This window comes from Aphelocoma coerulescens, chromosome 20 (assembly GCF_041296385.1).
Source record: "Aphelocoma coerulescens isolate FSJ_1873_10779 chromosome 20, UR_Acoe_1.0, whole genome shotgun sequence".
Classification (NCBI taxonomy): Eukaryota; Metazoa; Chordata; class Aves; order Passeriformes; family Corvidae; genus Aphelocoma; species Aphelocoma coerulescens.
Window position 1 is genome coordinate 6,620,202 of NC_091033.1, and position 22,576 is coordinate 6,642,777.

The 22,576-nt window shown below is 52.4% G+C and overlaps 2 protein-coding genes across 3 annotated transcripts; both read right to left on the reverse strand.

The window, feature by feature from the left end:
* Positions 1–5,388: 5,388 nt before the first annotated feature.
* Positions 5,389–13,299, reverse strand: BLCAP (BLCAP apoptosis inducing factor). 2 transcript variants are annotated; one of them, XM_069034227.1, is made up of 3 exons: positions 13,056–13,299; positions 11,742–11,907; positions 5,389–7,006 (listed from the first exon to the last, which is right to left on the reverse strand). In XM_069034227.1, exon 3 carries the CDS (start codon positions 6,916–6,918, stop codon positions 6,655–6,657), a length of 264 nt encoding a protein of 87 aa, XP_068890328.1. In that variant the 5' UTR covers positions 6,919–7,006; positions 11,742–11,907; positions 13,056–13,299; the 3' UTR covers positions 5,389–6,654. The 2 variants fall into 2 exon arrangements, with proteins under 2 accessions (XP_068890328.1, XP_068890327.1); XM_069034226.1 differs by lacking the exon at positions 11,742–11,907.
* Positions 13,300–16,528: 3,229 nt separating this feature from the next.
* Positions 16,529–21,895, reverse strand: PIGT (phosphatidylinositol glycan anchor biosynthesis class T). The gene is made up of 12 exons (XM_069033957.1): positions 21,706–21,895; positions 21,140–21,317; positions 20,193–20,320; positions 19,611–19,711; positions 19,370–19,456; positions 19,032–19,119; positions 18,860–18,957; positions 18,393–18,558; positions 18,109–18,277; positions 17,404–17,670; positions 17,213–17,296; positions 16,529–17,080 (listed from the first exon to the last, which is right to left on the reverse strand). Exons 1-12 carry the CDS (start codon positions 21,893–21,895, stop codon positions 16,828–16,830), a joined length of 1,809 nt encoding a protein of 602 aa, XP_068890058.1. The 3' UTR covers positions 16,529–16,827.
* Positions 21,896–22,576: the final 681 nt, after the last annotated feature.

Here is a 22,576-nt window from a genome sequence, read left to right on the forward strand (position 1 = left end):
AAAATCATTTTGGGAGTTGGAGCCTTTTCTCCCCCCCTCCCTTCCTAGCAGGTTTGCTGTGTTGGCATTTCTGCATTTGGGCAGGGACGCCCCAAACCTCAATGTTCTGGATCTTCCCATGTTTGCAGCCTTTTGGGATGGGCAGCTGCCACAAATGCCCTGTCCCTTGGTAGCTGTTCCAAGGGGTGGCTTATGCCATAGCTCTGCCTGAATTATAAAAAAATCTCTGTCCCTGGGAGAAACCTTTTACAACTGTAACATGTGGAAGCCAGATTTGGTCTGGAAGCTGGGGAGAGAGAAGGCAAGCACATGTGTTAAGGTTGGCTTTTGGTTGTCTGTTGCACGTGCAGGGTCTTGGGTGCAGCAGGACAGGAAGGGATTCACCTGGCAAGTGCAGCCTCTGGCTCTTTCTGGAAGGCAGCAGGTGCAGGGAGCACCCTGGGTTGGCTTAATTCCCCAAGGCTTTCAGCAAGATCTGGTGAAGGAGATGTGCTGGGGACCCTTCACGGCAGAAGGCAGTAAGGCAATCCCAGAGAAGCCCTCCTGCACAGGGCTGTGTGTCCACATGTCCGTGTGTCCATCCGTGTTTCTGTGCAGTGCTCGTGGTGGGACCCGTGTCGCCGGACTCGCCACCACAGCCAGCGTGACCTGGAGGCCCTGGGAATCCAGAGCCTCCCCTCCATCATCATTCTCTGTCTGCCAATTTACTTTTTAAGCCAATAAACTCCAGAGGGGAGCCCCTGCCTAAGGATGCTCCTTGGCTTCCTGGGCTCCCTAAAACCCTACAAGTCATTCTCCTCTGCTGTTATAATTTTTTTACACAGTCTTTTGTAAGATCTCCAACTGACTATGCAGAGAACATGTGGATCTGTGTCTCTCCCCATCTCCCCTTACCTGCCTTTTTCGGTGTCTAAGTAAAATATTTAGCTTCTTTTTTTTTTTTTTTTTTTGGATAATAATAAAACTTTGGAAAAAAACCTGGAAAGGTTCAGCTTTGTGGGCGGTGGGGGGGTTGGAGATGCTTTGAAACTCTAACGTTGATGTAAATACTTTGCTATTTGATTATTAAATACAAACAGACCTCACAAAACAAAAGTGTAGCTTGTGTATGAGAGGACATGTTAGCTCTTTAGCATCCCTGTTAGAGGAGCTGATGCTACCTGGAGCATGTGCAGTACCCATGTGAAGCTCCTGGTGCTTCAGACACTTTTTCTGGAAAATGCTTCTGGGATCTGGTGCCGCTTCTGTGCTGCTGGAGCCATTCCCCACACAGGCTCGTGGCTCAGCACAGGATCAGGGCCACGTCCAGCATCTCCAGCAGTCCTGGAGGAAAAGCAAGTGACATGGTCATTGGAGTCATGCCCTGAGGGGTGTTCCATGTGCCCCCAGCCTAAGACACGCTGGCAGAGCAGGACTCAGCCATTGCATGGCCCAAAGCAAGCCCAGGGCAGGGGTGGTGTTCGTGCTGCCAAAATCCAAGGCACGGTGTCCCTGACTGAAGCCACCCAGGCTGGATTGGGGGGACAAGACAGGGGCAGCCTCCCTTTAGCAGACTCTGCTTTATCAGCAACTCCAAGAAACAGGCCTGCTCTGTTTAGGTAATTAGTGGGTGCTGATTGGGATCCCTCAATCACTGATTAAGTAATTGATACATAGCACAGTGCTGGGGGTAGGAGGCTTTCTAAATGCAGAGAGAACGCTGCTACTGTTTATTCAGCACTGCCATCATCACCACTGTCTGGGGTGGCTTTAGTGCCCCACAGCCCCAGTCTGGCTGCTCCCTTCTCCTCAGACTGGTAAGTGGCTCAGTCTTATCACCTTAAAAATTTAATGCTTTATGCTTTGTTTGTCTTTAAAACAATTAAGCGATTGAGGGATTATCTCTTGTGTGCAGGTCCTTTGGCCCACGTGCAATGTGTGGGCTAGGGGTGGGCTGGCAAGGTCACCCCAGGAGGGAAGCTGAGGCCGTGGCTCCTCCAGCCTTTGGATCTGCACCTTTGGCGTTGCTGTTTGAGAATGGGATGGCCATGGGGGGGGCAAATGGAGGAGGAGATGGGTGCTGGGACAGGCCAGGCTACTGCTGTCCAGCCTGAGCTCTGGGGCAGTGCAGGGGGCACTGAGGTGGTTTGTGTACAGGTGGTGAGGGCACTGGATTCAGTACTTCCAAGCCCTGCCTATGGCACTGTTTGCTTCCTCCTCTCCCTGTCCTGTCCTCAGCCTCAGGGCAGCTGAGGCATCTTAAGAGGGTATTAGGGTGAGGCTGTGGCTGCCCCTGAACAGCTCTAATGAGGAGGCAGGGGCAGTTTGTGCTGGCAGTGGGCTCTAAGCTGGGGAGGATGAGTTGTTGTTTGACTTGAGCATCCCCTTCATTTACCCAAAGCTCAGTGGTAGCGCTCCCCAAGAACATGGAGCCCTGGCTCCCACAGGATAAATGCTTTTGAGTACGCAGGATCAGCCCTGAACTGCAAATCCTGAGTTGTGCTGAGGGTCTGGGGTCTCTCCCACAGCCAAAACGCAGCAGAAGGTCTCCTGGGGCAGGAGCAGGGTGCTGTTTGTTAAAGGGTTGGCTCACAGCAGGACTGTGCCCCTGTGTCAGGCTCTCAGGTTTTGCTGACAGTGCCACCAGAGCTCCCACAGTGCCTGTTACTCACTGGTAACAAGGGGTGGACAGGAGGCTGCCAGCATGCATTGACTTAGAGGACACAGCTTGCTGTCACTTGGATGTCATCCCCTCCAGCAGCAGGTGTGGGTGGCACCTGAGCTGCTCTCCCTTGCCCTACTATCAGAGGATTTGCCTTTGCTGGCAGAGTAGCAAAACCCTCTTGCCAAGGGTTAATCTCCAGGGTCTGTAGGGGAGGGCTAAAGTCCTTAACTGACTGTAGCTTACCTCCCACGGCTGGGAAACCACCTGATGCCAGAGAAATGCTGCAGGGCAGGGCTACCTGTGACCCTGAGCCATGTTTGTGGTTTCCCTGGCTCAGGAGATTTGGCTGGACAGCACGAGGGGACAAGGCTGGTGCTCTTGTCAGTGGGACTGTGCCTCTGGACTTGGCTGCCTCCCTGAGCCCACTGGTGGGTGCTTCCAGCCCAAATGGCTCCTCCATGGGATCAACCTCTTTCCTCTGGCTGCTGCTGTTCATAAAGGGCACGTTGTGGGCTTGTATCAAGGTGAGCAGGAAGACAATCCAGGCAGGAGGCACAGATCACCCAAGATCCCTGGATGAAAGGCAGATGCTGGGAGAGCAGGCTGATTCCCACCTGCACCCCAAGCAGTACTGGGGAGCTAAACTCCCAAGTATCAGATCCTAAGATCTGCACTATCATGAATGTCAGGCAGATCTAAGGTTCAAAAATCCATATCATGGCAAGCCTTGTGGTATTCCAGCTGCTCATCCTGGGGATGCTTCCTCTCCCTGAGAAGGCTTGAGGAGGAGTATGAAAAGCCTCTGCACCCTAAGGCTGCACTGAGGAGTCCAAGGACTGCCCGAGCCAAGCTGCATCTCGAAGGATTGGAGCCTGAGCTGGGTTTTGTTTTGGTTTTTTTTCCTTTATTGACCCTGCTGTGTCACTGATCTGTTACGTGACCTAGAAAAGAAAATTATCTCTCCCTCATACGGAAAGACAAAGGAACAGCTTAAGGCTCCAGCTCCCTGTATCTAGGGAGCATCAGGCAGATGGACACTGTAATTCAGCAAGGTGATGAGACTCACTCAGTGCCGAAGTGTCAAGTGACAATTGCAGGCAGCGTCCAGGCTCAGTGGGGCCTGGCACAGCACAGTGGTTGTGTTCTATTTCCCACTGCTTTTAGTCACTGGTGTAGCTGCTCACCCATGCGGTCCCCACACAGAGACCCCATGGTGCCCCCAGGATCCCAAGGGACAGAGCCACCCCACTGTTGTTCTGGCAGAGAAGGGCAAAACATCTCATGTGAGTGTTTTTCCATGTAGCTGGCAAACGCCTGGCTGAGCACTCCAGCCCTGTCTGTCCAGGCTCAGCCCCATCTGTGGTGCACAAACAGGGAAGCTCTGATGCTGCTCTTCAGAAGCCATCGGGTTCGACCTGTTCTGCAGTCACAGGCTGGTTTTTCACGGTCTCTTTATGGAGAAGGACGAACCAGGCATTAGCATGGGATGTGAGACTTGGTTGGGTTCCTCATTCTGCCTGAGGCTTTCTGTCTGACCATGACAAAGTTGCTTTAATTTTCTATCTTTAAAATGAAGATGGTATCTCAGGGCCCTAAAGAAGGTAAGAGAGTGTGCTGGGGAGGGCTGCGTGCATATCAAAGAGTGCTCCTTCTCTGCATTAGGGCTGGGAGGTTTCTTACCCCACTGAAAGCTGTCCTGCAGCCTCCCTCTTTTGAAGTGCTCTTCTCGAGCTGGGTCTCACAGAAAGAAAAGAGCCTGCAGCTGTGCCTTGTCTTGAACCCCACGTACAAAGCCAGGGCTCGCTCTCATCCAAAGGGTTGTCTGGCTTTGTGGCTAGCATTTATTTAAATTGCTGTAAAGTGCAACTTGGCTAGTGAGCAACAAAAGTGTACTCTTGACAGAACAGAGTGCATTAGCTTAAATATATTGAAACTTAAAAGTAGCTCAGAGCACAGCCGTACCACGGCTTGCAATGAGTGCCCTCCCCTCTCCTTTCCATTTGTTATTTATGCCCGAGTTGATGTGACAGCTACTGGGATTTCCCTCAGCCTGACAGGTGACAGAGCTGTCACATCTATTTTTGATGTGGCACATACTTTTTTTTTTTTAAATCGTGTAAACACTAATAGACCTTGAACTTTTTCCAACTTGGACCTGGTCTTGAGAGCACGGGACAAAGCCAAGCCTGTTTCAGCCCCAGCAGCAGAGCTCCCACACCCTTTAACACTCTCAGGTGCTCCTGGGTGCTGTTGGATCCCATAGTCTGTCTCTCCCTGTTCTACACAGGGGCATGGGCTGGCAGCTGGGCTGCCCTGAGCAGAGGGACAGGTTGGGGTGACGAGGTGTCGTGGGATGGGCTTACACCACTTGGGCACCCAGCAGACACTTTTCCTGTTGGCGCTGGGGATTAGTGGCTTCCAGGACACAGCTCGGGGGTTTAATTTCGTAAGCAGAAAAAGGGGAATCTGTCACCTAAGTGCAGAGAGATAACACACGACACAGGAGGTGCTTCTGGTTGTGAGAGGAGGCTGTTTAGGAATTGCCAGTCTGGCTCCCCGTCTGGTCGGGTTAAAACAGTCAAGAGGAGTCAGTACTGCGAGCTACAGGGCAAACAGGCTCTGCCTCTTGCTGGAGACTGTTTGGGGTTGTTGTGCTAGGAAGAGAACAATGCAGAGACACGTGATTGCTGGGCTAAGGCATCCACAATGAGCAGCCAATGCATCATGCTGGGCAGGAGGCCATAGACCAAAGTTTATAAAGCTTTATTAAACATTTTGAACAGCTGTGCAATGAACAAACAATACTCTGGAAGTTTCACAACCTCATAGCTTGAACTGCCTCAGGACAGCAACAGCCACTTCTGCTGCCATCCACCAGGAGACTGAAGGAAAGACAAACAGATGGCAAAGGGGAGGGAAACCCTCAAAGTTTAGAGATAAGTGTTTTATGTCAACCTCTAAGGCTTCTCACAAACCAACCTCTGCCCCAGGCTGTAGGCCTGACCCACCTCCACCTTGGATTCTTGACATCCTCCTGCCAGGGAAGCTGGAGACAACCAGGCATTTTTCCAGCCTCTGCCCTTCTCTAGTCAGTAGCACCAGAGCACCTTCTGTCACCTCGGGCCCAAAACCATTATCTCTGAAAATGGCTGAAGCATTTACTGCTTCAAGCCATGCCTCCACCTCAGGATCCTCTCCTGCCCTGCCTACACCCAGCCTCTCAGGCTAGCATGAGTTTTGTAGGGTGAAGTTCACACTGGCTTCCAAAACCCTGTGTCTTGCAGCATGCCAATTCTTTATCCCAACTGTCAACACCTTGGTAAACCCAGGACATGGAGGAGGAGGGGAAGAGACAGTCTCCTGTGAGGCTTTATAAAAGCAGCAGCATAACTGAGGCTTTCAGGCTGGGATCTCGGAGCATTCGGAGTTCAGAAAGCACTTCAGCAGTGCACACATCTCTTTGGCAGGCTGAGCAGGAGGAGATGACTCAACTGCCTCTGGCTCCAGCAGCTTTTGGCCAAGTCCATTTGTGAGCTGTTGCACTTGCCCTTGATCAGCAAGGTGGGAAGGCTGGCTCCCCACAGAGACTGAGAAAATCTTGTAGCTATTCAAACAGGACCAGTGGGCCAAGAGCCCTGAGTTAGACCACCATGGCCTAATGCAGACAAGTGACACACAGCTGCAGCACTCTCAGCTGGGCAGGGGCCAGTGGCTCAGGCTTCCTGCAGTTCTCAGTTGAGGGCTGGTGTCTGTTCCCGGTGATACGGGAAAGGAAAAAAAAAAAAGACTTCTGCTTTTAAAAAAGCAGGTGGTGCTGCCAGAGTTCACACAGTAAACGAGTCGAATTTCACAAGGCAGAGTGGGAAGAATTTGCCACTCTAGTCCACGCAGTTACAGGAAACAGGCTGTCCTTACTCCAGTCCCATACCCAACACCCCCCTCCTCCCCAGCCCCACCCCCTTTTTAAAAGCAAAAAAAGAGCCCTCAGCAGACTGGAAGATTACGATTCTCTAGGTGCCCACTATGTTGGGATCATGAGCTGATTCCGGCAACTGGGAGCCTGTGCAGTGATACAAGAAGCAGTTCCCCCAGCAGCTGTAGCAGATGAGGAATAGAGCTGCCAGGAAGACCAAGGCACAAATTGTGCAAGGTTTCCGTTCCAGGAGAAAACTGAGCAGGTAGAATCCCATGAACATTGAGTGACTGAACCACAGTGCTGGGTTGAGGGGCTTGGGTATGAGCAGGACAGGTAGCAACCACTGAAGGCAGTACATTGTGGCTGGCTGGCTGGGGCCTTGTGGCAGTAGAAGTCAGATGTGCTCCAGAACAGGTTCCAGCAACTCTTCCCGAGGGCAGGCAGCTCTGCAGGGAGGGGAAAATGTCAAACTGTCAGAGAAATGCAGGGAAAAAATCAACTGACATTCTTCTAAAGCTTCATTTACTCCCAAGCATCCTATGCTGATGGTTGAACTGCCAGTACTAAATTCTGGTGTGTATTGGAGCTGGTGGAAAGCTTCTTGCTTTCTGAACCACTCAGCTGGGGACACGATCAGCTAATGCTGGTGTAGAAGTGTATCCTGTGTGCTCCGTTCCTCAGGCCTTTATCCAGGCTAACAAGTGAGACCCTTTTAGCATAATACAGGAACAGAAAGGGAGGGGGGGAAAATGGAAAGGAAAACGAGCTGCCACAGCCTTCCCTACACACATTGATCTGAGACAATTCAAAGGCTTGAGTGATGATATAAAGAAATGCAATTGAAGGGCAATAATTATTTGGTGCTACAGAGAAGTGTTAAGGAAGCACTACTGTAAGGAATTGTTCTGCACACAAACAATAAAGTCTTCCAGCAGGACAGTACTAGACCAGCCACACATCAAGCTACCCAGGAAAGCCCTGGCAGTGTCCAGGCTGCAAAACAAAGGGGAGGACAGTCTCTGCTTAAGGATTTATAATCCTTGCCAAACAGCTAAAGTCAGATAAGACAAAGTATGTGAATAGATCAAAGTGGGGGACAGGCTCAAAATGGCAATTTCCATAAGTGCTGTAAACACAGGATTTCCTCACTTGGATTATTATAAAACCCTCTGGAAACTGAGCTTTAAGGGCTTTCCTAAGCAGGGATGGTAGCACACTACAAGTCCAGAAAACCTGCTTCTACCTTTAGCAACCACCTCAATGACACTGTGTGCTTTTGTTTTTTCCTTTGAAGCACTACAAACACCTTCAAGAATTTCAAATAGCTTTAAAAACAATAAAAGCCTCACCCCCACTAAGAAGAATCTGGTGGGAACAGCTCCTTGCAGCAATCCTTGTATCTGCAATTACTCAATGGAGCAGTGCTCCCTCAGAAAAGGATGAAGGGCTCAGGCGAGCCTGTTAGGATTACAACTGGGGGGTGGGAAGGTTAGTAGGATGAAGGAGTGAGAATGTAAACAAACAGCACATTCCACTGGCTCCTGTTGGCAGGAGAAGGGATTTCCTGGCAAAGGGAGAGAGAATGAGGGATTGCAGGGAAAAGCCAAGAGAAAACCACACGAGGTTCTCTTCCAAAAGAACACTGAGGTCAGACTTGTCTCACAGGTACCAATGGGCTCTGCTGTCAGCTGCAGGAAATGCTGCTATCCTGAGCAGCACGATCTATTTTACTTTAATGTTAACAAGAAAATGCAGGCCAACATCTCCACCAGCACAAACATTATTTGGGGAAAGTACACTGTGCTGAAGCTCCTGCAAGGGAGTGTTCTCCAGCAGAGAAGGCAGCTGGAGTTCACTTAGTAAAACTAAGCTGCAGCTCAGTAGCCAAAGAGTAAGGAAAAAGTTATTTTATGCTGAAATACAGATAAAGCCAAGTCACAGGACTGAAGCTCCCAGTGTTAGTCCTGTTTTAGGCAGGTCACTCACTTGCATCTTAAAGGGCAAGTCTAGTCCCAAGCCTCTTCCCGCATCTATAAACTGGAATTAGCTATTACTCATTTCATAACAAAACATGCTGTCTGCTTGCCTTTGAGAATTGCTCAGACGTTTCTGGAGTAAACAATACCACAGAAGTATTGAAGAACTTTTTTCCAAGGGGAAGAATAGAGAAAAAAAGATCTAACAACAAATATTTGAACAGGAAAGTAATTAAACCCCATCATCCAACTTTTTAGTTCAGATTGCATTGAATGCAGCAAAATTGTACTGAATTGATGATCTGCAGCTGCCTTAATCCTCCTGAAATGTTCCTTTCTTGAAGTTTCCTGTAATTTTTTTCTCACAAGTGCTCCAAACACTGAGTATTAAAAATCACTGCCTAAACATCACCTCACGTTTTTGCTAGATCCAGCCCTATGTTGCATCAGCTTGACTTCTGGGGCAATTTGTGTCACCTGTTCTTGAAACTTTAGTTTTAAGTGCCTACTTTGCTTTGGGTTTTCTGTCTCTAGAGCAAGGAAATGGGTAAAGAATGTGTCTGTTAAGTAGCACAAGGCTGAAACAAAGCACTAGAATTTTTCAGAACTAATGTCACAAATCTCTCAGCTTTAATAGGGTCATGTATCACTATTGAGCCTTTAGCCCAAACTTCACAACTGACTACAGTTAGAAAATAATTATAATTTGTGTTGTAGCTACACTTTGTACTTCATGGTCTGAACTCCTCACTCCTACAATGCTCTTAACAATAACACTCTAAACACTGAGTAGATTTTAAGCATCTAAGCTTTACTTGAGCACTTCCTCCAAACACAAAGCCATCTCAGAACAAGTTAGCCATTTTTAAATATTAGTATTTCCTGCAAGAGCCAGTTGCTTGCAGCAATCAATGCAACCACTCTGCAGAATAAAGAACCATCTAATAGTAGTTATTTTTCCTATGAAGTTTCAATGCCAATGCCCTTCAACCTGCAAACCTCTTGGATTTCTGATAAATGCAGACATTCACACAGTTGCTCTTTGTAGTCAGTTGGCTTGTAATTTCACGTGCCACTTCACCACCCACCAGTTAAAGGCTAAGGACCCTCTGCTGTATCCCACAGCTGGTCCTAGATCAAGTACCTACTACTGAAGGCTGCTACAGCTCTATCTCCCTTGAGGGACTTTCCACTAGTAAGATACGTGCTCTTCACTAGAGATTCTTTGTACAGCTGGCAATGAGACTGAGTTTTCTTTCCACTCTATTGATCAAAGAGAAACAGGACCTCCTGCTATCAACTCTTTAGAGAGCAAGGAACATTCTCCTTCATGCCCAGGACAGGCAGATCCTTACTGGAAGCCACAACAGTATTCAGTTTTGCCTGATTTCTCAAGCAAGGTGAAACGTGCAAATTAAAGATTCCTACCTCGTTGTCTTTGTCCCCTCCTCACAATGCAAGCCAAAGATTACCATGTTCCAGAGCAAATAACTACCTGTCACCCAACAGGACTGGTTTCACAATTGCATCCTGCTTTCCCTTAACCAGTTGCTCTTGTTCTCCCCTGCCTGACTCACCTCTTGCCTCTGCCACCCCAGTGTCCTGCTATCCTCAGACCTGCTCCTCATGTCACCTGTGCTGCTCCTCATGTCATCTGATTTGGTGGCCACTTATGTTTACCTGATGGCTCCTTTCCACTGCCTCCTTTTGCCCCTCCACAGCTCGTGGAGCCACTTGAACTCACTTCAGATCCCTCAGCAGCAGATGGCTCTGATCTCCACGTGCTGCCACAGCCTCCTCCTGCCAGTTCATGCAGGCAGAGGAACAGCCAGGGGAGGTTCCCTGCACACCTCCTTAGTAAGCAAGCACCAATACTTTTCCACATGCTTATTAGTTGGCTTCCATTGCATTCCCAGCCCTTCCTGCTGTCATCTTCCCTCCCAAAAATATTCAGGTCCTACTGATGTATGTTTGTGGGGAGGATTTTGGAATTCCAGTGTGAAGACAGCAGCACACCTTTTCCAGGCAGGAGCCAAAACTTCAATTATGACAGGTCTAGAGTGAGTAGCACAGTGCACTGCTTTGCAGTGGATCAGTCACCTTTTGGAATAAATCCATCTGAGGAGCTGTTCCTTCAAGGAAGCTGTTCCTTCATATTCTACAAACTAACTCAGCAATTAACACAGCCAGAGGTGTTCCTACACCATTGGTTTGACACATCAGTACGCCAATACCAAGTCTGTACCTTTCTCAAGAATGTTTGAATTCTTTAAGTCATTTACCCTGGAAGGGGAGAATATTCAGCCAGCTTTCCCTAAGCACTCCAAGGGTAAGCTTGTTCAGACCTTGCTAAGGCAGCCTTTAAGCCAGTGCTGTCCACACAGAACTCCCCCAGCAGATGCTACAGAAAGAGTCTCCCAGGCTGACAGGTCTGCAATAAAACACTGAGTAACCTTTTTACTGGGGTGTGCTGGTGCCATTCTCCCCCTTTCCCAAAAGCTGAAGTCTCTGCTTATGATGTAAAGCCACGCTGGTTAGATTAAAGTCTCTCCAGTTATCCAGGGCACATAAACTGAAGAATAAGCCTCAGGGATTTGTTTCTTACCTACAATGCTGACCTGTTTGCTTAAAATTGTTTGAATCAAAAACCCTGTCACAACTATTAACTGATGTGTGTGGGCAGTGCCTCACACTGCCGGCCTGTGTTCAAAACCAACTCAAATATCACACAGCATCCAAAACAGCTGCTGAAAAAGACACAACATCCAAACACTGGGACAAAAAGAGAGGTGAAGAACTATCAAGTGACAAGTTGGAAGAGTTCAGCTAAGAAAAGCAACAGCAGACCAGATTCTCAGATGCCAACCCTCTGCCGTAAACCCAAGAACCGTAACTGCTCAAAGTTTAAGACCTATTTGCAGCAGGGGTTAACTTCTCCAGGGTTTTTTTTTAGCCCTGCCACTATTATTTCAATTTTTTTAAAGGCTTTATCTGCTGGTATGACTCAGCTGGAAAGAGTGAGTCTACAGTTTTTGGCAAAGATCTTATCCTAGTCTTGGATCATGCCTTGGACACTTGATGTAGACTCAGAAATGGTGCAGTGTAATCACAGCAGTTTCCAAAAAGAGCAACAAATCCTTGACTAACCAAGCCTCGGGGTTAGTGTTCTGATTTCTCAAGGTAGACACAAGCCAAAGCAACTCACCTGGTGAAAAGTGGAGGCTCTCTGTTGAGCCACTCTTTTCACCACTTCCAGAGTTGCTCTCTGAGCTTCATTACTGATGGGGAGTGGATTAGCTTTTCTCCAGAGGCAGTGCCCACTCCATCTGGACTGCAATGCCCTCACAGCACCAGGGTGAATCCTCCTCCACCTGTGAGCAGGAAGGCAGAGGAGAGATCCAAACTGAAACTAACTGGTTTTTTTCAGAGAACTTGGAATGGGCCTGGAAATCATCAGGAGTCAGAGGAGCAGAAGCTTAAGTCAGCCAGCTCTGTGGTGGGAAGAGATGTCAGTAGTCACAATTGTCACCTGAAGTATTACTGATTTCATTTGTACTAATTAATTCATGTTCAGAGGTCCTGATTCCCACCTTCTGCCTTTAAGTGCCAAAGATCACAACTTGCAGGCCCATTCCAAGTTCCCTGAGAAAAGAAGTTTTAATTTGGACCTCTTCTCTACCTTTTGTGCCTTCACCGGGCTTCAGAGGTTCAAATACAGCCTGATAAAGATGTTTTCTGCATCTCAGGTTAAGAGAGGCAAAAATGCTGTTTGGGCAGCTACGAGGAGTTATGACCTATAGTTTGGAAAGACAAAGGTTACTGTACTAGAACAGTACTCGCAAGGTCCATTGAAATGTTTCAGTACCAGGGAAGTATGGGAGAGTTCAGCATGTTGTGGGCTGCATTTAAGAGCTTGTTTTTCCTCTCCTCTTGCACTTGCGTGTTTGGGATATCATGAGCAATGTTCGTATGACAGAACAGCATGTGAACTCACTTTGTAGCTGGCTCAAAGCATGTATGGGGGCTCGGGGAGGGTGCCTGGCTGGGCACAACAGCACTGCAGAGCACTGTATTCACAGACTATCACAGAATATCCCGGGTTGGACGGGACCCACGCGGCCCATCCCAGTCCAGCTGCCTGGACAAAAGCTTGTCTCAGAGCGTTGTGCTGGGGGAGAAACGGGCCCTGGGGAGAAACGGGCCCTGGGGAGAAACGGGCCCGGGTTTCCTTTCAGAAGGCGCTGAAGAGAGCTACGAGAGGTTCGTGAGCGAGAGCAGAAGGAGAGGAGGGGAGAGCACACACAGTGCTGTTATTTCCATGCCGGCACCGACCTCGCCGAGCTCACGGTCGGCTGAAGCCTTTTCCATCCCGGCGCACGCAGGGCTGCGAGCGCGCGGCTCCCCCGCAGCGGGGAAACCTTCCCCCCCCTTTTCCCCCCGGACCCCCGAAGCTCGCAGGGTCCCCCCCGCTCCACCAGCCCGCCGGCTGGGCCCCCGCCGCTCCCCGGCCCGTACTCACCGCGCCGTGCCGCCGCCTCACGCCGCCATCCCGGGGCCGCCCTGAGGAGGGAGGGAGGGAGAGGCCGCCCGGGAGCCGGGGGACGCCCCGCAGGCTCCACGCGGCCGCCCGGCTGTCCCCGGGAGTGCTCCCGGCCCCGGTGCGCTGCTGCTCCGGCGGCGGGACCGGGGGCGCGGGGAGCGGCGGCTCCGTCAGGCGGGTCCGGGCAGCCCCGCGCGGAGCGGAGCGGGGCGGGTGCTGCGCATGCGCGGGGGGCGCTGCGCCTGCGCGCGGCACGGGCGGCGCTTCCGCGGGCGGCTCTGGGAGGCGGCCTTGGCCGTGTTCTTGTTTCGTGAAAAGATTTCTGTGTTTATTCTTGTAATGAGCCGCACTGTTCAGCCTGGAGAAGAGGAGGCTGAGGGGGAGACCTCATCGCTGCTTACAGTTTCCTCACGAGGGGCAGCTCCGATCTCTTCACTGTCATGACCAGTGACGGGGTGCGAGGAATGGCCTGAAGTTGTGTCAGGGGAGGGTTAGGCTGGAGATCAGAAAAAGGATTTTCACCCAGAGGGTGGTCAGGCACTGGAACAGGCTCCCGTGGGCAGTGGTCACAGCAATGATCCTGTCTGAGTTCAAGAAGCATTTGAACAACGCTCTCAGGCACAGGGTGGGATTCTGGGGGTGCCCTGTGCAGGGCCAGGAGTTGGACTCAATGATCCTGGTGGGTCCCTTCCAACTCAGAATGTTCTGTGGTTATTATACAATTGTGTTCACACGTTCCATTGCAGCCTGTGCTGCTTCACAGAGCCACGGAGGACAGCAAGGCTGGCAGGGAGCACTGCAGGCCATCCAGCCCCCGCCCTGCTCCGCTGGGTACCCTCGAGCACAGTGCTCTGGATTGTGTCCAGGGGCCATGGGAATATCTCCAGGGAAGGACCTCAGTGGGCAGCCTGTTCCAGTCACCCACGCAGTAAAGTTGTCATGTTCAAGTGGAACTTCCAGCGTTTCAGTTCCTGTTAGCTCGTGCCATTGTTCAGTACCACCCAGGAGAGCCTGGCTCTGTTCTCAGAACACCCTCCCTGCAGCTGCTCACAGGCTTTCATAAGGTCCCCTCTGAGTCGTCTCTCGTCCAGCCTAAACAGCCCCAGGTCTCTCAGCTTTTTCTTGTAAGAGAGATGCCCCAGTCCCTTATCTTCACAGCCCTCCACTGGACTCACCTCTGGGAGCACCATGTCTCTACCGTACCCCAAGGGAGCCTGAGGGAAAAATGAAAAACAGTCCAGGAAAAAACAACCCAAATACCAAGATTTGGCATTTTCACAGCCATTTCAAACCCACCCAGCCACACTTGCAGGGCCACCCACATTTCCCACAGTTCTCAGTGGAGTATGCCCAGCCACTGCCCTGGAGGAATGTCTCCTGAGATAAGGAGATTGAGCAATCTCCCAGCAGGACTCCCTGGAAAGGCAACTACTTCTGGGATCATGGCGAGGAAAGGCAGACCCACAATCCTTTGGGAGACACTATGCAGATCATTCTGTAATCCATTGGTCCGTCCCAGACCCTCTGTAATCCATTGGTCCCCCACTGATCCCCTGTATCCCTATAAAGGCGAGCTCCCTCGGGCCCCTCGAGAGCGATCTCGTCCCTGGCTCCCCCCTTCGCTGGAGGGGACCCATAATAAAGCTACCTTCGTGCGGAACCAGCCACACGAGCCTTCTCGTCTCTCTCTGGTCTGGTTTAGCCTGGAGGCTGCCCTGCAGAGCTGAGCTGAAATCACAAGCTGATAATCACTAAAGAGCTGACAGCCTCTGCAAAGCGCCCCTCTGCCAGCAGCTGAGAGGAAGACACCGGACCTCGGGAAGGCGATTCCTTTCGGGACCATCTCCCCGGAACGGTCATCTCTTCCTGGGTCACAGCCTCGGACCCCATCACCGGCTGTAATAGTTTTCCACTTGGCTGGCCTGTGCATTTGATGGGTGTGATAAGACCTGTTCTCCCAATGGCCTGGCAGGTGTGATTCCAGCCCAGAATAGTTTCCCTCTGCTCTGCCGTTATTCTGGGCTCACCTCTTTACAGGGTGTTTAAAATTCCTGTTTTATGGCACTGCATGGGAATGGCCCTAAAGCCTTTGGCTGATGCCAGCTCTGATGGTAGGTGCTGGCTGATGATTCCCGTGGCACTCTATGACCACTCAGGATCCCACCTAACACCAGCAGCAAGCAGGCTTCACCTGGGGAACTGGGCTGCTCCGAGCTGCTCCGGCACATGCTGCTGCTTGCAGTCTGCAGGATTTATACTGGATCCAGCCTGAAACAACTTGAGGTCCCCAAATCCTTTTGCAAACTGCAGTGTGGACTCTCATGCCTAAGACTCCTGCCCTGCTGTGGGAGCTGCGTGCTCGCTTGGGTTTTGGTTGTAGTTCCAGCTTTCTATAAAGAAATTCCATTTTGCACTTGAAGCCTGGCTGGCAGAGCTGTAGCTGGAAGCAGCGTGAGCTCCCAGCCCCGTAGCACCTTTTTCAGCAAGCAGGAACAGAGAGGGATCATCCAAAACTCCTATTTCAGCAGGCTCTGCAGGCTGCATGGAGCCATCCAGTGGAGTGGATCTGTAAGGAGCTGCAGAGTAAAGAGCATCTCTGGCAGGGATGGGAAAGGTAATCCCAGGCCAGTGGGAACAGATTGTTCTGTGCAGCACAGGAGGGCATGGGGTTTTTATGGTCTTTCTGTTCAAGCAGCTTTTAAATGACCTCTGGCTGTGCTCTGCTTTGGTTCTGGGGGATATTTCTTCCAAATATTTCCCTGTGCTTTGTTTAGCTGGTTGTAAGCAGTGTCTGTTCCAATCACAAAAGCCACATCTGAGATGGAAAGGGCATACCCCTGAAAGCAGCACTGTCAGAGGCCAAGCAGCACCACCACTGACCTCCCGCTGCTCTGTATGAACCACAAGGTGTTAATTTGTATTTTGAGAAAATAACTGAGGAGCACAGTGGTGCTGGTGTTCCTGCATTCCCAACCTAGGGCTGGCTGCAGCTCAGCACTCAGAGTCTGCTGAGCCAAGGCTCCCCAAACCTCTGGGGACATCACGGGTGCAGAGGAGGATCTTGTGCTGTGGCAGAGGGGTGAGCAGGTGGAGGGGTTTCAAAATGCTGCAAATAGAAGTTGTGAGCAAGAGAAGCCTTTTCCTGCGAAAGAAAATAAAGCCTTGCCATTGCTAAGGGGACAGACGTACACTGTGGCCAACAATTAATTTGCAAACTGGCTTAAATGTGGCCAAGTGTGACGGGACACATCTGTGAAATGTGGCAATTGTGAAAGGTGAGATGTCAGAGCAGATAAATCCCTCTTTGCTGCAGATCAAACCCTCTTGCCTGGTCCTGCCTGCATCAAATCCCAGCTGATCAGGCAGTGTGCTACACACTTGGCAGCTCACAGTCTTAGAGTGTCAACTCTGCCTATGGGGCTGAGAAAGTAAAACCAAACAGAAGCAGCACAAACATAAAAAACACTCAAGTGTACTTCCAGCACCATTCCCAGCATGTAAGTTACACCTCTCCCTAACAGAAGTCTTTTAATTTTCCCAATCCCATAGCAGTGCAGTTCAGTAGTCAATGGGCTTAGAGCCATTTCCCATCCTAGCAATGGAAGTGATGTCTCAGCTTTTTGGATCCCAAAGAGAGATCCAGGCAGCAAAACAGAACAAGCTGCTTCCAGCAAGACAAGAGGCAGCAGTGCTCTGCTCCCCGAGTCTCCCCACAGAGCTCTGTGGGCAGTGCTGGCTGCCCTGGTTCCTCTCAGAGTGGGGGTACCCCTCTGAATTTTCGGATGACATTGGCCAGCCGCTTGGCCAGCCCGCCCTGGCTCGGCTCCTCCACGTGGAACGTTCTGGTCAGCAGGTTGTAGAAGGAGCCGTAGCACACGGCCACCACGGTGCAGGTGAGGCAGATGACGTTATAGGGCATGCTGAAGTCTGGTGTTGGCAGGTTCACCAGCAGTGGCTCCGTGTACAGGCGCACAAAATAGCTGGAGCCATCAGAGGAAGGAAACCTGGAGAGTGGAAGAAGGAAAGGAGGGGTCAGCCTGCACAGGACCCATTGCTTTGTGCTCACCAGACAGAATGAGAGCAGCCACAGCCCACAGGCTGTGGCACAGCCCCGCTCCCAGCACAAGCACACTCACAGCGAGGTGAAGAGAGGGCTCTGCTCCACATCCATGTCCTTCATCGCAGTGACACTGGGCACCAGGGCACTGAGCACAGATGAACTAAGGGCACAAAGAACATACCAGTGTCAGTCCTGACAGCAAAGACCTCCCCAGAGACCTGGGCAGAAAGGCCCAGAAAGGGATGAGGAGCTGAGGAATGTCACTACCCGACATAAAAGCCGTGATTGGGGTCAGGCGGGTACTCTGTCCACTTCAATAAGGCCCTCTCAAACTGGATTGTGATCTTGGTGACGGAGTTAGCTGGCAGCTGGATCAGCATTTCCAAGAGGTGAGGCCGTCTCCGGTCCTGGGCTGGCTGGTAGTGGATGTAACCTAACCCCAAAGAGATGTTGGCAATGGCACCAGAGGGGCCTTGTCCAATCTCACATTGCCTGGACATCTCCCATGAGGTGGGTGCTCCTGCTTCCACTGTCCTGAGAGAGGTTTTCTGGGCAAGTGAAGATGTAGCCATAGCAAAAAGGCATGTGTTAAAGCTAAATTTAGCTGGTCTTTAAAGCTACTGACCCATGAAATTCAGGTGTTCATAAGGAAAGGTATAAATGCAAAATAAAACCCAGGCATCAGTTTTAAACTGAGCTTCCTGTGCTACAAAAATTAAATCACCTTGGTTTAGACCCTTGTTGGATTACCAAACACCATCCATGTGCCTCTTATAAATAAAACAAACTTAAATGGTCTCATCTGCTGGCCTCACTGAACTTGAGGCTGGGAAAACATCCCAAGATGTTTTGGTTCACAATCCAGTTTCCCAGTGATCACTGGGGCATGAGGGAGGGACTAAACCATCTTTGGAATGAGCCGCTCATGCCAAGGGAATCGGGTGGTGTGTGCTCCTTGGAGGCCTTACTTACTTGGCTTGTTTTCCTTCCCCTTGGTGGTGATAGTCAGGGTGTGCACGTAGAGCCGCAGGTACCAGGGCACAGTCTCCAGCAGGATCACGGGGAAGGCCCGGTAGGGGTGAGTGTTGTAGATGAGGGTGCAAATCTCCCCGGTCTGCAGCCCGTACCCCCCCACGTAACGCTGAGCATGGAGTGTGGGAATGGGCATTTCTGCTGTGGAAGAGAAGGACAGGAGTGGGGTGATTTTCAGCCCTGGAGCCCTGGCCAGTGGTGCAGATGAAGTTCTGCTCACTCACAGCTGTCTTGGGGCCGCTTCCATTTCAGCTGCACATTGAGGCTGCGAGATGTGTTGAAGAGCGAGGGGCTCAGCAGGTCATAGACAGCATAGGTTTTCTTGTCTCCCTGGACAACAGCTTCATGCACAGATGTTGGAGGGGGAGACACTTCCAGTAGCTCCTTTTCCTGAGGAAAGCAAATGGACCATGAAAGGAAAAAGTGCCCCTTGAAGAAACTGGCAGCACTGGCCAAAGTCCTTCCAGGTGGCCCTGAACTTTCCCACCCAACAGCCAGCTCCATGCTCTTGCTAACACCACCAGGCTCATCCCCTCAGCCCTGCTCAGAGCAAGGAAATCACCTCCCTTCATCAGCCCTGGAAGGTTTCCAGGGGCCAGGCCACGCAGGGGATGGAGGTGAGGATGTTTCAGAGCCACATGAAGTGGCTGAACTGAGGGAGCAGGGCATGCTCTCTGGCCCATGAGCTTACCTTGTTCTTAGGGGAAATGTCAACGTAGACTTTGCTCTGCGATGCCAGAGGACACGTGTCAGTCAGCGTGCGAGAGAACATCTTAAAGAGGGACCAGTCTGTGAGAAGGAAGGTTAGGTAGCAGGTCAAGTGCTGCAGACTGGAAGCACTCGAGTACAGCTATCAAGCTTACCTTTCTTTCCTTGGCCACTGGAAAAGAAGTCAAAGACCACAGTGAGGGTCTGTCTGAGCTCCCAGGACACTGCCAGACAGGAGGCATCCTAGACAAGAAAGAGACAAGCAGCTCTGATCACACCTTCTGGAGGGGCAGGACATCAGGATGGAGCTGGAACTCCACCAGGATTGCAAGATTCCCATGGGGGTGACCAGAGAAGCAGGAAGACAGCTGCTAGACACAGTGAACCCACCACAGGGTAGCTGGGCAAACCAGTGTGATTCCTTGCAATGGGACAAGGTGGCTTTGGATTTTCTTTTGGGGTGTTCAGGGAGGGAGCTGAGCCCAGCACTCACCCTGCAGACGGGGCGGATGTGCACTGCCTGTGAGTGGTAGCTGCTGTGGAACAAGCGCTCGGCCTTCAGCAGCACAGCGAGCCCGGCCTGCAGGGAGCAAAGGAGAAACTCAGCCCCTGCCCTGTCCTCTGCTCCCGAGAGAAAGGCCCCACTGGAACTTCCCAGTGCATGCTCCTGGATTGCTGTTGGGAGCCCAGGTCCATCAGGAGTGGCCCAATTAGGCAGCAGGACTTGTCTGTACCTTTGAGCCACATGGCAGCAACTTCTTCCAAGGGGTGAGGTTCTCTGTGCAGACGACTTCGCGGGGCAGGACAGCGTAACGCAGGAGATGGTGATCTGTCCCTGGGCAGGGAGAGGGAGGGTCAGCAGGTTGGTACTGCTACAGGTGTGAGGACAGCAGCAGATCTGTTCCACCCCACAGCCCATCACCCTCTCAGTATGCCTGAAATGCCAGGACCTCCATCAGAAGTAGATCCCACTCTGTTCAGAGTGATTGGAAAGAATAGGTAAGGATATATTGTAGCAGTTTTTTTCTTGAGTGCCTTAAATCCTTTAGTTCTCACTGTTATATAAAATACTTTTCAGAGAGACAGGTAAGGGCCTGGGAGCATCTGCCACGTACTACTTGTGGGTTTCCTCTGTTCAGACCTAAGCCTTGTGTGGGGAAAGGAAATGCTTCCAGGAGGAGGTTAATGGACCCTGTTGTACTCACCCAGACCCTGTTGTACACACCCAGACCCAGGACCTGCACCTGGAATCCTGGCAGTGGCACGGGGCAGAACTAAACTGAGAGACAAGAGTGAGAGGGAAGAGCCAGGCTCACCGTTGGCTAAGCCCAGGGGTTTGAAGGACGCTGTTGGAATCACTGTGTTGGTCGAGTCAATGAAGTTGAGAGAAGCACAGAATATTCCCGAAAGGATGTTACTCAGTTCTTTCCAGGCTTTGTCAACACTGTGTGAGAACAGATAGCAGAGATTACTCAGCAGCTCAAATCCCTGGAACAACAAGTCAGTAATATTTAGTAAATACAGTGGGGTGACCACATTGGATTACAGGAGCTGCATGGAGTGGGCAGAGAGGCTGCTGGGCTTGCACTCCCCAGCTCTCTTGGTATTTTATTTTAACACATTGGATTTTGGGGACAGCAGGGACACACAGGCATCACACAGCCAAGGGACATGGCAGTGGGCACAGCTGGTATGTGAGGAGAGAGGCCAGGGGAGCAGGGAGCATGCAGGAGGTGACGTGTGTGAATGGGGAAGGGGCTCTGAGACCTAAAGCAATGCCTTGGTGCAGCTCCAAAGGCTGACCTGACCAGCAGACAAGGAATGGGACACTTCTAGGGAGGAGAGAGCTCTCTGAGTCCTCACAGGGCTGCTGCAGCTTGAACAGGGGTGGTGTGCTAAGGGAGATGGTGACAGCTACTGGATGGGAGTCAAAGGATACGAGTCATGGATGAGAGGTCAAGATATAATCCTGCTGTATTAGTGTAGCAAGGGGTTTGTCATCACAGATGCCCACAAGGGAATTACTTGGTCCTTTAGTGAGCAAGGTTTTGCCCTCAGCACCACATCCTGTCCTGTGAACAGATGGGGATACGTTCTGTGTTTTTTTAGAGCTACTCCTGGGCTCTTCTTTCCAGCAGACATTTTCCAAACCAGGAGGCCTGCTCACACACTGTGGCTGCCTCATGAGAGAAGAGCAAGAGCTCCTGGGAGCAGTGGCCACAGAGGGGACCCGGAGGGACAGATCCATGGCTGGGGTACCTACTCGGTGACTGTGGGCTGGAACCAAACCCAGAGCTCAGCGCCGGCGGGTGCCTGGAGGGGCGGCTGCCCCCAGTACCGGGTGCGCCAGAAGCCCTGGGTAAGGGCGAGGTGGAGCTCCCTCACGCCCAGCGCTGCCACCAGCCGCCCCAGTGCCTTTGGGAAGAGCCTGTAGTGAGAGACTGTGGGCAGCGTTAGTCCCTGCCCATCTCATCCCCTGATCCCTTCCCCTGACGTCGCACCAGGGGCTGCCCAAACATGACATCACCCACCCCGACACTGCCTCTGCTTGCGCCATCACACACAGCCCGCTTGCATCACGGCCCCGAGCCCCCTCGTGTGATGTCACCGCAACCCTCTGTCCCCACGGCCCCGCTCTGCGCTGTCTCTGCTCCTCACCCCGCCTCTGACGTCACTCGCACCTCTGACGTCATCGCTGATGCAAACCATCACGTCGCGTGGTCCGCCGCGATAGCCCCGCCCCTGCGCCGCGCCCCAGCCAATAACAGCCCGGTCCGCCCCCAGACCAGCCAATAGCGGCGCGGTCCGCCCCGGCCGGGCCCGCCCTACCTGCGCCCCGCTGCAGGTCCGTGTCCCAGCGCGTGCGGAACTGGAAGGTGGCGGCCACGTCGCCGGTGGGCAGCGGGCTCAGCAGCAGCTCCTCCCGCAGCGCATCCCGCCGCTCCCGCCCCGCGCCCGCCCGCCCGGGCCCGGGCCCCGCCGCCACCAGCAGCAGCAAAAGCAGCGCCGCCGCCGCCATCCTGCCGCCCGCCCCGCCCCGCCCCGCCCCGCGCCGCTTCCGCTTCCGCCCGCGCCGCCAATGGCGCCGCTTCCGGGGGTGCCATGGAGACGCTCCCTCAGCCGGGCCGCGGGGCTGTCCCGGCCTGGGACCGGGAGCTGCTGAGCGGAGCGAGCCTGGAGCCTCCGCGGGGTGACGCGCCAGCCTGGCTGTGCCTACGTCTGCTCCGAGCCCAGCAGCGAGCGCCATCGCTTTCACAGAACCGCACAGTATTCTCCGCAGAGTATTCTGCCTTGGAAGGGACCCGCAGGGATCATCGGTTTGAGAGGGGGTTAAGCGGCTCCCCGAGGGTTCCCTCCCACCACTTTGAAATTGGTGCTGCAGGGGAAGCCCTGGCGCGGCCGCAGCTTGGGTGGTTCCCAGCAGGGCTTGGCTGTGCCCGAGGACGCTGCGAGGACTGTGGTCTGTCCCCGGGTGACTTCCCATCTTAGCAAGGGAAGTGATCTCTCTTCCAGCTCTTCCCGCGGCTGACGGCTCTCCCTCGCTCCTTGTCTCCTTTCCGGAGGGCAGCGTCTACCTCCGGGTGCAGAGCCATCCGGGAGCGCCCCGCTTCCAGCATCCTCCAGCCCGAGGCCGCCCCGCGGGGAAGAGAACGGCAGCCACAGCAAGGCAGCGCCGGCGGTGCCGGTCCGATGGAGCTCA

Coding starts and splice junctions, on each gene's coding strand:
- PIGT (XM_069033957.1), bottom strand. CDS start 21,895: ATGGCGGCGGCGGCGCTGCTTTTGCTGCTGCTGGTGGCGGCGGGGCCC. Junction 18,958..19,031: donor CAGTGGCCAAGGAAAGAAAG/GTAAGCTTGATA, acceptor TCCTTCTCACAG/ACTGGTCCCTCTTTAAGATG. Junction 17,297..17,403: donor AATCACGGCTTTTATGTCGG/GTAGTGACATTC, acceptor TTGTGCCCTTAG/TTCATCTGTGCTCAGTGCCC.
- BLCAP (XM_069034226.1), bottom strand. CDS start 6,918: ATGTACTGCCTTCAGTGGTTGCTACCTGTCCTGCTCATACCCAAGCCC.